The following is a 13063-nucleotide window of genomic DNA, read 5'->3' on the forward strand; positions in this document are numbered from 1 at the left end:
CTCTTCTGCTCTAGTATTGATAACCTGAGCATCAGATATTGAGGCCACAATGGAAAGGAAATAAACCGTGGCTCTCAGAATAACTTTTCAAAGAAAGTGTCCTTCATCTGTGTCAGGAGGTTGATATACACAAGAGAAAGATTCTGATTTTCATTTCATTTCATATTCTTTCACATATTTTCCCATGAGTCCTTCAAACTTTTGATTATTTAAAGTGGGAGTAGATTTATGTATGTAAGATATATATTTTATGATTTATGCAGAGGATTCTCACTCGGGGCATAAAACCACTTCTGCGGCATCTGTTTCGACACCACTAATTGGGGTCCCCGGTCATTAATCAAATGATTATACACAGAAAGTGTCTGTGTTCTGACTCCAAAGCATACTCAATACTTTAAAACATAGACTTCACTCAGATCCAATTAGAAATAGTATGCACAGTTGAATAGGGACGCAGTTTTGATTTTGTTTTGGTCATTGTGATGATTTAGTTCTGTGTTGTGTGTCCAGGTGTGAACATGGAAGATGGAGAGAACTGGTGCTCTCAGATCAACAGGCTGCAGCAGCTGCTGGATAAACTGGAGTGTCAGGTATGAAACAGTCCCTTTTGTTTGTTTTCTGGAATACAACGTGTTCATGTGAGTGCGCCGGATCTGAAAGGCTAAAGGTAACTTTAGGTTGTATTTTCCAACCTGTGTTTTCCCGTGTTTTGTGTCTAGGTAGCTAATGGGGACAACGATTTTTTAAATTGGTCCGGTGTCGAGCGAGACGCTGTAGCTGGAAGCCGAAACCGTGTTAGATGTGAAAAAGGAGAGCATTTTGTTGATGATAAAAATACTGACTCTTTTAAATGGAGTCTGGTGGCTCTGTAGCGGCTGTGTCTGAATGAACAAAAAAGAAGTCTTATTCTTTAATGGTCTATCTCTGTGCCACCTTTCCATAATGTTGTCAGACACTTCGAGAAACAACCCGAGCCTGTCAGTGACAAAAACAAGCACTATTGACAGCGCACTAATTGCCCAGAGGGATCACACTGGAGCCCGTTTTGTGGTTCAGTACTGAACCACTCTCGTAAATTGTTGTCCCCATTAGACTTTTACACACAAAACATTGGAAAATAGGGTCCAGGTTGGAAAAATAAAGAAGCTACTCTGTAAGCGAAGATTAGCGGAGATTAGTTTCTGTCACACAATGTTCCCACAAATACAAATACAGTCTGCAGCAGTCGTCAACATCAAACATTTTTACTTTTTTGAACAGGTAATGGACTCAATTTGAGAAGAAATAACATAATAACTAAGGCTGTGTGGGCTATTTGTCATTCCGCCACCGGCCTGCCAACTCGTCTTTTAAAAAACATTTTCACCGTTAAATGACTTGTGACATTATGCAGAGAATATGCTAAATAGAAACGCGGGCATGCATTAGCCTTTCATTGTTTAGAATATTGAAATGTTAAGAATAATGAGGCGTGCACACAAGCAGCACTGCGGGCTGTGGGCATCTTTAAAGCAATATCTGTAAAAACCTGCCTGCGAGGCCACATTCATACGACCGAGAGATCACTTGCAACATGCTGACTTCTCGGGGCTGTTCTGGTGTTTTCATCATTCCGCGGGACGTCTTGTCGCCAAGGCTCATTGCCTGAACGCTTTCAGCCCCGATGTGCCTGCTTGAACAGGCCTATTCTGTGTTTTCTGTCATCATTGTCTGTGATGTCGCATGTTGTGAATTTCCACTCAAGTTTGCGCTGACAGCGTTATTGTTCGGATCATGTTTTTTTGTTTGCGGCGATCGCAGAGAACAAAAGGTGCACCGGCAGAAAATAATGTTCTCCTACAAGGGATATCACCGATCTGTGCATCTGTCGAACACAAAGCGCAGTCACCTCTCTCCCTCTAGTCTCTCTGTATTACGTATCCTATGACCCATTCTCACGACCGCGTCTCAGAGGCTCTTTCACGCTTTCCTGCTCCATCTTCTGCTCCATCTCATCCTCCCTCTGCCTGTTCGTTCCTTTATTATTAACTCCCGTTATTCCCGGCGTTTGATGTCCATTCCCACCCTCCTTTCAGTCCCTCTCCAAGCATTTTTCTCTCTCTTGTCCTCGGTTTTGACAACCCAGAGGGACTCAGAGAGCAATATCAGAGCAATTCATAACCTGCAGGATGTTCTGAGTGAAATATCCATCCCCACACACACACACACGCACACACACACACTGTCCACCCCGCTCTCTCTGATGCAACAGAATGAGTTTTCTGCCTCAAAGGTTATTTTCTGTACACACACACACACACACACACACACACACACACACACACACACACGTACGCACAAGCATACACACACATACGCACACAGCTATAACCTTTCAGACGGAGAGCTCATTCAGTGTTATTACATTTACTGTATTTCATTCATATAGAGCAGTCTCCAGGAGTTGTGTGGGGAATTACATGTTTTTCCACTTTTTTTTTTTCCTATCAAAACACAATTTATAATCTAATAATCTACTCACTGACATATGGCTTTGACTTTATCGCACCGTTCCATTACTTTGCTGTTACATTCCTGGCCCCAGATAAAAACCGTGGCGTCACTGAATGAATGGATGTAACCTTTGCAGCGATGTGGGGAATTGGTCTTTGATAACGGCCGTTGCAAAACGTTAAACCGCGCTCATAAAAATAACCTTAAAAAACAAAAAACTACATCGGCAACAGCTGTGATTCACGTAATGGATTGCTTGTGTGCACCCCATGTCGCCTGCAGACTGCAAATAGGTGCAATTTGCCCGTAAGTGCAGATGACTGTGTGCGAATGTGCTGTAGCCAACGGTGCTCTCGACTTTTATCATTATGCAACATCTGCGTATGTAAAACTATGCGACGCAATAAAAGGTAAATTATATACGTATAAACTAGAAGGACACAGTCATACACTGTTCCACATCTCTGCTTAAACACCTGTTTGGAACATTCCACAGGTGAACAGGTTCATAACAGGTTTCTCCACAAGTTTCTCCACTTAGTGAAACACATGTTTGCATATGGTTGAATTAATTAAGAGCTTCTCCTCATATTTGTTTTCTTCATGTTTCAGGGTCCCAAACTGGAGCCACTGAAAGAGGACACGCTGGCCAGCACGTACAAGTCTGTAAGTCAGCGTGGACACGAGAACACGGACATTTTGTTTTGCGGCACGTAGCTTGTTATTGAGCGGTTTTCATCATTAAAGCCATTTGTTGTCATGACAATCACGACAATCATTCAGTGATTACTTAAGTGCTGCATGGATTATAACACACCATGCCACACAAAGGCTGCCATTAAAATAAAAAGGTAAAAAGCTTGGTCATTACAGCGCTATTTTTAAGTTGTTGCAGCATAATTGATGTTACTTAGTCTTTTTTTTTTGTCCATGTAAACCAAGCCAGCGTAACATAATGTAATGGTGACAGTTTGCTCTCAGAGGCGTCTGAGCAGCAGAAATTTCACATAGATTAACTCTCTCTCTGCAGACTACAGTATGCCGCGGCTTGATTGCAGTGATTGCGACTCACTGTGCAAATCAAGTAGAAATTAAGAAAGGGTTCGCTTTAGTGGATAATTGCTGATTAAAACAGTATTTTCACATTTACTTCTTTTTAAAAAGAACCAAACTCAGCTTAATTTCTTGCAACATTCGTTTTGCATACTTACTGGCTAAAACACAAAGACGTAGCTGCATCGATACCAACCTGACATTATCTAAACAAGATAGTTCGATGTCACCATTGCAGGCGCGTTCTTTCCTTACTGCATATTAAACTCGCGACTCTCCTCCAGTAACACCCCCAGTGTCCTCTTTTCACTCCTTCTCTACACAACCAGTCTTAACAGTATGTTCCAAAAAGCCAGCAAAGCTATTATCGAGACGCTTTTCCAGCCGCACTCAGCAATCACTCTCTGTCTCTCTCTCTCTCTCTCGATGCATTTTGCTCATCCAGTTTGTTCGCCATCCTAATTCCAAATGTCAAGCAGCACATCTGTTTCCTTTTCAAACCAAATGTTTCCAGAACAACCTGTACCAGCAGGTCTGATTATTTGGGCTTCACGCGCGCTCACTCTTGCTCGTCGCAACTAGCGCGAATCAATACATGACGAGGCTCCGGGTGGAAAATGAAAAGTGTTGAAGCGAAGTCGACGAGGACGTGCGTCTGTTCACGAGGCTCACCTTGAAACAAGACGGTCTCAGTATGGTGTCTGATGAAATTAATGACTCATGATCTACTTGAGATGGAGAGACGGAGCGAGAGTGTGTCCTTTAGTTAAGCGTAACCACGGTGACGGTTTTGGTTTCCACCCTCCAAAATAAAACCAAGCAAAAAAATAATAAATAAAAGTAGACCTCAGACATCTGTGTGACAGACCTGAGTGACAAAATAATTTAAAACCACAAGATTGAAGTATTCTGCCATAATTACAGAAGCAGATATCTTCTCGCTTACCTTTAAGAGTCTGGTTTTGCAGATGTTTTTGGTTTTATGTGCTGAGGGTTTGAGGTATTGTAAAACATCTGCCACTGCAGCACAACTGAACAAAACTATAGAGCAACCGCCGTTTTCTTTAGTAGCAAGCAGTTCCATGACAGCTCGTCGCAGGGAGGTCTGTGAATTATTCAATGCTACCAGCATCATAAATTAAATCCTACATCCTCCTGCATTGTATTGAGTCGGCGGCAAAAAAACACATATCACAAAACTGAACCTTAACACGGCGCATAGAAGCCAAAATGTGTCTTTTTTTCTCTTTAAGGCAGATTCGAGTCTGTGAAAACGTTGCTCACAAAAGAAGCCATAAGACAAGTTTCACTTTATTGTTGCAGCAGTGACTCACTCGTGCGCATTGCATTGTTGAGAAAGAGGGCGGCAGGTTGACGTGGCGCACTGGGAGACCACACGTCAGGCAGAGGACCTCTCGGTTCAAGACCAGTGTCTCTGCGGAGGGCGATGAATCACTGCCAGTTGCAGGGATTTTGCTCGATATCTGTACACATCAATCTATAAAGGAAAGTGAATAACGTGTTGTTTAACAGGTTTTTTTTTTTCTTTTCCTGCAGAGAGCAGGCGGTTGAGAGCTTTAGGTGATAAGTGGTAGAAAGAGTGGTGACCTCACCGGCAAAACACAATGAGCAAGTATGAAAAATAACTGAATAGAGCACTCGAGAAACAGTCAAAACACTGAAAAAGTTTAACTATATTTCAATTTCATTAGTTAGAACCAGATGAGCGCATCATCTTTTATTGGTCTTCAACAAGTCAGCTAACCAGTGGCAAGAGTAAAGAAAGCCTGGTTCCATAAGAAGTCCTTTTTCAGAGATTGCACAAGAGGCGGCAACAGCTCGAGAGATAGAAAGTCCAGTTCAATATGTCTACAACACTGACTTTCATATCTGGAGGTGGAGGGGATGGTGTTGGACATACAGACAAGATGGTTGTCAAGTCAGTGTTTCACATTTCTAAACGTGAAAACACTGGACAGTTTTACCTCTGGACAATTTTCAGCCATGTTTGTGGCGACCAAAAGGGTTTTTTCCAACCAAAACGCGATCTTTTCCTCTCCCGGACCAAGTGGTTGAAGCACAGCTTTGTACGAACATAAAAGGGTCAATCCAACCTAAAGAAGGGTGACTGTAACAGAGAAACATGACTGTAACAGAGAAGGTGAGTGACAACATGATAAAAACTATAGTTTTACTACCACACACCACTGACTTACTTTAAGTCTACATTCAGCTGAGAAGGAAAAGCCTCCCAGCTGCTGTTGTCACTGTGTTATGTGACGAAAGTGACAAACTACTCTGGAAGACACTGATGAGGGTTTGTGGCAACACAGTCATTATATTGTCAGTATCATAGCTGTCATTGAGGAAAAGTTGATTTATGTTGCATTTCCACTTAGATTACTTCGCAGTTGGTGCCTCCATCTTACTCCCCGTATCTGTTTCATCTCAGGCGTTCGGCTACAGTGACAAACAGAATGTACTGAAACAAAGTGCCTCGAGCGAGAGCGAAACTATGTGACATAACATTTATTTATTTCAATCTCATCTGATGGTAAGATTTGAACCCTTAGGAAGGTTAGATCAGCTCCTCATCAAAAGCTCCAGAAGTATCCTTCTTGACAATATCTACATGCACGCCTGGTCCTCAGGGGTGATGTGAGCTTGACGCCTCCTCACACACACACACACACACACACACACACACACACACACACACACACACACACACACACACACACCAGCCAGTTGTGTAATGTGTCATCTGATCTTGTTCCCCCTCTCTGCCTCTTGTCTCGTTGCCAACAGAACATCCTGCTGGTCCAGAGGCAGATGTCGGTGACCGATGAAAATCTCGACGACTTTCGGAAAGTTCTCAAGGGCTACGTCGCCGCCACCTCGGCCCACTCTGACAACCTGCAGTGAGTGTCTCGCTTGTTTTAGGGGAAAGCTGCTGAGGCGACGGGTTTGAACTGTCATCCTTGAATATTATAGCAGCAGTGTGTGTCTGTGACCCCAAACTGTGAGCAGCTTGATTAAAAAATTGCAGTTTTAATGACTGAATATATCCGCAAAATGATTCACTAACATTTTAAATGGAAATTAGAGCTCATTTTGTTTTAATGCCGTCTGCCGTCTTGCAAAGAGATTTGCTCCCTGCCCACTTCTAACCGACTTCTCTCGATAAGATTTAAAACTTTTTCGTGTAATTCATCCTCGCTGAGTGCAAACTCTCTCTCACTTTGTATCCTCCTCTTGCCCCACTCTACTTTTCATCTCTATCCCGCTGTCAGTGTGTCCGTTCAGAAGCTCCCGGGAAAGTCGTGTTACATAATGTATGAGTTCTGGCAAGACCGCATCTCCTGGATGAGGTCAGTATGGTGTGTGTGTGTGTGTGTGTGTGTGTGTGTGTGTGTGTGTGTGTGTGTGTGTGCGTGTGTGATACGTGTCAGATATTGGCAGACTGTTTGGCACTCTTAACTTTTTCGATGGAAATGTTCCCCACCAGTGAAGATGAGCAGATGGCCCATCTCTCTGTTAGCTCGCACACCCAAACACACACACACACACACACACACACACACACACACACAGACACACACACACACACGTGCATGCAACTTAAATGGTTTAAAATGGCATCCACGCCACACACATATCAATGAATATGTTCATCTGTCACTCGGAACAGTTTGCACAGACCGGCTTTGTTTGACAGATAAACATTTGTGTTTTGAAAGAGTATTTGTCCGGTAAAGCAAAAGTAATTTTCTCTTTGCACCTTTAATATCTCACTTCAGTCTGCAAACACTAAAGATAAATATCTTCAAAATGCAGAATAGCTCTAGTGACAAACCCTTTTTTGAAACGTCAACACCAACTGAAAATTCATTTTTGCTGCTGCTGACCCTCGACTCTGATTTCCTCTGTCTCTTGTTCTCTGTTCTGGCCCTTTGCTGTCTGTCTCTGCAGCTACCTGCAGTCCAACGACAGTAAAGATTTCCAGCGCTGCACCATTGACATGTTGGAGGATGCTGAAGTCGTTTCTACTATGTTGCTCCCAGGTTTGTATATGTATGTCTGCGAGTGACAAAGTGCTAGAAAACCAGTGCTGCAAACCAAACGGCGTTTGCAGCACTCTTGGCACACGAGACTCGAGCTTCTCGGGTGCGGGGAGGATGCCAGGAAGACATTTGTACCTTCCTGTCTGCTCGGTTGCTCATTGCCTCTGTGATCTTTCATTTTTCTGCTCTGTGGCTCGAGCAGAGCTTTGCTTCTCACCTGCGTCGACAACAATTGCTCGTCTTTTGAAAGGATATGAGAAAGTATCCATGTCAGGGATCTGCTATCAATAATGCAGTCCTTGTAATAAGCATTCATTAATAGTTAATAAGCCACTTCAGACCGTGTAAGCTGCTTATTAACATTAATAAGACTATATAAGGGCTAATAATTACAGTTTATAGACTGATTTATAATGTTCATAAAAGTCTTATGAGTTACGTATAGTTGAAGTTTAACCTAATTTCCTAATTTGTTCCTGTTAATCCTTAACTAAGCTTTTAAGGGTGTCTTATTAATATTAATAAATACTCTGCTATGCATTAATTATCACTTAACTATGCACTTATTAATAGTTTACTATGCTTCTCCGCAGATACTGGCTCTAAAGCGGGAATAGTGTCTTATTAAGGTTAATAAATCCTTTATTAAACACTTATATAAACAGTTAACTTTGCTGTTATTAACCCTTATATAGTCTTATTAATGTGAATAACCATCTTAGAAGATCTTCTACGTGTACGACTAATTAATGCTTATAACAAGGACATTAATATAAATGCTAATGACTTGCTATATTTGGTTATTTTAGACTTAAGGGTGTTTTTACAGGTAATGTATAAGAAATTAATGTATCTAACAGTGTTGTAGTATCAGGACATGGTGGATCTTTAACAAATATATAATACTTTGGGGCTGTTGCTGTTGTGCTGAAGCTATTAAACCACCATTGTGATTTTTTTTTTTTTTCCAGTTGTGTGTAGCTCATTTCTTCTCTGCGTTACACTGCAGGACAACACATCAGCAGATCGGTCGTAATTCAGATGTCATACTAAAAGACTTTTCTGAGTGGACTTCCCTGGACGTAGTGTGTGCAGTAAAATGGAGTTGGGACACAGCTGTGCATCATTATGTCGTCCTAACGTCTGAGCTTTTTTTTCACATCGGCTAGTGGCCAACCGAACGAAAAAGATTAGTTAATGTGATAATTGCTCTGTGTGTCACATTCAGCTGTTAATTGCATTAGTACATTAGGCTTGGAGGTGTTATATGATATGTTAAAATGCACCAAAATCCCCCATCTGTGCGAATCGGGGGGGGGGCGCCCAGAATTTCTGGGCCTGCTGACAACAACTCACTTCGAGAATTTGTTTATTGAGCCTAAAGGTAGAAAATGTTTTCAAGTGAGCCATTTGCTGTGCAAATATTGGTTGCCTCTGAATAAATAAATATCCAAGTGGGGATATTCTCTCCAAACACTCCAGGCTATGTTCACATTGTCTGTTGAAAGTGAGCCGGTTCTGATGTTTAGCTCTCGCGGCACGGATCAGACGTGCGTATTGTGAAGGTGTAAGCAGTGTAGAAACACTGAATATCACAGCTGTTGTCGCCTTCTTTTGTACACGTTTATGGACATGTGAAAAATAAATCCAGCAGTTGAACTGGCGATGTGACCTCCATCTGACGCACAAATCTTATTTTCCCGTCATCGCGCCGTCGACCTCTCAGCGAGATCGACGCGCGGCAGAGTCGCATGAATCACGGCCACTTCAGGCTACAATCACGTCTCCTGTCTCGTCTTTACATTTTCTGAACTTGTTGCGAGCCTCTAAATATGCTTCAGAAAGCAGTAGTGTTAATTAGTATTGTTGCCTCTTTGCGTCAGTTGTAGATGGTGATTTAGCCGCGTGGGCTGCACGGGGTTGCGCTCGTTGCTAGGTTACTGTACGGGGTTGTTTACTTCCTTATCTGCGGCTCGTATGTGTGCGTGTGTGTGTGAGCCGACTGTTTCAGACATAACAGTTCTGGTGCAAACAAAGGAATCGGATGTGGGTCGCTTTTAAAAGCAGGTCAGAAACATCTGATATTGGAAAAGACTTGAGGTGTATAAAAAATAATGATATATTAAAAATAATAATTGTATTGTCTTTACTCAGTAGTATTCATTCTTGGAGTTGGAGGTTTATCGTCTATCTTCTATCTATTCTCATGGGGATGGTTAAAATAAGTCGCAAAATATTAGAAGTAACCAGTAGGAGAGATTGCACCCTGTGTTTTGAGTTATTGCCTCTTCTCCTCAAATACAGGCATCATTCGTCGGCTATTTTTCTCTGAGTCTGTGACGAGCTCGGCTGCTGGGGATGCGAGCGAGGCCGCAATGCGCTGATTGGAAGGAAGAGGGGGGGATGGTTTGTGAGGCGCATGTCAGAGGGAGTCGACTCAGGACTCAATAACAGAAAAGATAAACAAAACACAACATTCCTCTTGCTCCTGGCGGCGTGGCTATTATTGTCTGCGCCGCTGCCTTCGTACTGTATTTCACCAGCACCAGACGTGCCTTTTTTTCTTGAAATCCCTTTATTTGCTTTGTATCTGCCCTGTGTTGGCTGCAGCAGAATTATGTGCACACAACCTCCTGACCTTACGTCCTGTATCTGCACAGCTGTGATTGCCCTGCGGTTAAATCGTTTTTAATTGCTGCCGTACCCGAGTGGCGTAAATCATTTACGCACTTTCTACTTTGCTGACAGAAACGTTAAGCTAAAAATGATTTTTTTTTTTTTGGAAACCAGAGCTTAATAAAATGTAAATGAGATAAATGGCTTTTAAATGTACCCCCACGCTTCCCTGAGGAGGCATAATTTGCCCTGAGCTCGACAGCAGATCGACGTGTGGTGACCTAACTCTCTCTCTCTCTCTCTCTCTCTCTCTCGCCCTCTGTGTGTGTGTTTCCTCAGCTTCCTGGTGGATCATGACTAACAACTAACAACTGAGTCCAGAATGTCACATCTACAGCCTACACTGTCACACGGACAAAGACACACTGGCGCGTCAACGCACCCACACGCACGCACACGCACGATTACATACATACACACACACACACACACACACACACACACAGACGCGGAGGAATTCAAAAGGCATCCATTGCGTTTGAAAGCAACAGGAGACACAGGCGATGGCGTCATCCAGCATTCTCCAGCAGCCTCGTTTAATGTTCCTCTATCTTCGACTGCTCATTATCGTGCCGCTTATATCAAAAGGGACAGTTGCACCCCATAGCCGATCTATAGACTTGAAAGTGACTGATTCTCCGCGACGCAAACGCCATTTTATTTGAATTATTTTTAATAGAACTCCGTCTCTCTCTTGCGCTATGGCCTCCTCCTCCTCTCTCTCGCAGTGTTTGTCTGATATTACGCCAGTGGAGGACGGCCAAAAAGATGCTAGCATAGGCTGCTGCAGCAAATCCAATTGGAATGAAAATAGCATTGCCAGTAGTGTTTTGTGTTTTTGATGAGTTGTTAACTGTGGAATGCAAATAAATAGTGGGGGGGAACAAGCAGAGAAGATGAGGAGACGAGGAGGCGCTGCAGCCTAAAATGTGCATGCTGATGACTGTGGCCAAGAGTAGTTCCTGTAAAATCCTGTCTGTAAATGATGTATGATACTGTACCACTGTTTTTTTCTCTCATTGAGCTCGTCATGTGCACAGAATGCCAAAAAAAAAAAAAAAAGAAAATGCTTAAAGAAGCTCCACACTTGCCCTGACATCTATCTATTGCTAGAGTATATTAGTTACGTCTCCTCACCGTCCAATCAGAGGCGCACGCTCTGTGTCATATGTCAAAATATCTCTAAAAATGTGCGTAACTAAGGGAATTAACACTTTGTGAGGAGATTTCACTGTATCGCTAAGTTATAAAGATGAAATATATTTAATGTATCATGTATTTATTTTGATCATGGTAGAGTTTATTCCATCTGTACATATGGGACTAAGATATGTTCATATTTCTGTTGTGTTTTGGATCAGTAATGTACAATAAATGAAATCATTAAATAATTGTTTGTTTTGACAAGTGATGAATGCCTCCGAATCCTCTGTTTTGATGGACAAACTATATTTCTTGGTCCAATGAAATGCCTAGAATAGGTGCCGCATAGCTTCTGCATTGTGTGGCCCATAGAGACTTCTGCCAACCGATCCGGCTAACTTCCGGTTTAGTGCCTGACTAACTTGAACGGGGCTCTTCTTGACTTTCCAAATGTTATTGGACCGAATTGCTCAAATAATGACAGCGAAACGAGTCATTTTGCGGGGATTGTGACTCTCAAAAGAATGAATCCCATTTTACAGATGGTTCTTTCACAATGTAAGCTTATGTTTCTGGGCCCCAGTGCATCACGTGAGGATGTAATTACACGGTTTGGCCACTATGAAAGTTGGCTTCAAAGCCAGGTGCTCTTCCTGGGGGCCTGTTTGGACCAAGTCGGGCCAGGGCTAGCTGGTCAGCATGGAAACTTCATTGGATATTTCTGCAAAACAAAAGGAAGATATCATAACATCAAAAACTGATATTGCACCTTTAAGAGAACGAGTCGGGTGATGATCATCTATGAGTGCATCAAAAGCAACTCTTCACAATACACATGATTCATATGATTCAATGCTAATAATAAAATATTGATTGACGCTGCTTTGACTGCATTCACCTTCTTTTCTAAGTTAATTGCATACACCAGATAAGTCTGAATTAATTGGAGTGAGACGTGGAACCCAAATAATCCAGTCAGTAAAATTGAAAACTAAAAAAAAAAAAAAAAGGAGAAAACTAATTATCCTGAAGTCTGGCTCACAATTATGGAGCAAAGAAACTTCTGTCAACATTTTATTTATCGGTGTTCTTTGAGGTGCAGATTCCCCACGGTGCTTTGAAATAAAAATGTTTCTGTGAATCAAACAACAGCCAAACCTCCCAGCCTAACCAGAATTATCCAGCTGTGTGAGCAGGATGCAGGAGTCCTTGTTTCAGGCTCTGTCGCACCGGTGGTTCCCAACCATGTGTGCACCAGGGCCTCATCGCTGGATGCATATCTCTCAGTTGTGTGCAGTTCGATAAGGCGGCGATTTTAGAAAGCCAGAGGAAGTAAAACTAAAATATATAGGCCTGCGTTTGCTGTGCAGAAGTGTGCTTCTTGTTATTTCCAACACTAGTAATCACTTTGCAGTTCTTCTCGCGACCCCTTGCAGGTGTTTCAAATCCCACAGCACAACACCATTTATGAGGGCTGCGACACAAATGTAGCAGCAGTGCACTGCGGCATACGAATTGGGAACTTGGGATGCTGCACGCGTTCAATGTACCGTGAACTAAAGTAAAGAAGTCCATCCGTATTTTTCCATTTTCTTTTTGCAGTGAGAATAGATTGAGATGAACACTTTACA

General features: G+C 42.4%; 1 protein-coding gene across 1 annotated transcript in view; it reads left to right on the plus strand.

The window, feature by feature from the left end:
- necab3 (N-terminal EF-hand calcium binding protein 3) overlaps positions 1-11700 on the plus strand; it is a 40668-nt gene extending 28968 nt beyond the window's left edge. Inside the window, exons 8-13 of the mRNA XM_084348135.1 lie at positions 514-593; positions 3109-3162; positions 6358-6470; positions 6843-6920; positions 7522-7613; positions 10569-11700. Of these exons, the coding sequence (XP_084204261.1) occupies positions 514-593; positions 3109-3162; positions 6358-6470; positions 6843-6920; positions 7522-7613; positions 10569-10597 (446 nt within the window). The 3' untranslated portion in view covers positions 10598-11700. The remainder of the gene's footprint in view (positions 1-513; positions 594-3108; positions 3163-6357; positions 6471-6842; positions 6921-7521; positions 7614-10568) is intronic.
- The last annotated feature ends 1363 nt before the right edge of the window (positions 11701-13063 follow it).

Source organism: Pagrus pagrus (assembly GCF_965226575.1).
Source record: "Pagrus pagrus genome assembly, chromosome: 3".
In the NCBI taxonomy this organism is placed as follows: domain Eukaryota; kingdom Metazoa; phylum Chordata; class Actinopteri; order Spariformes; family Sparidae; genus Pagrus; species Pagrus pagrus.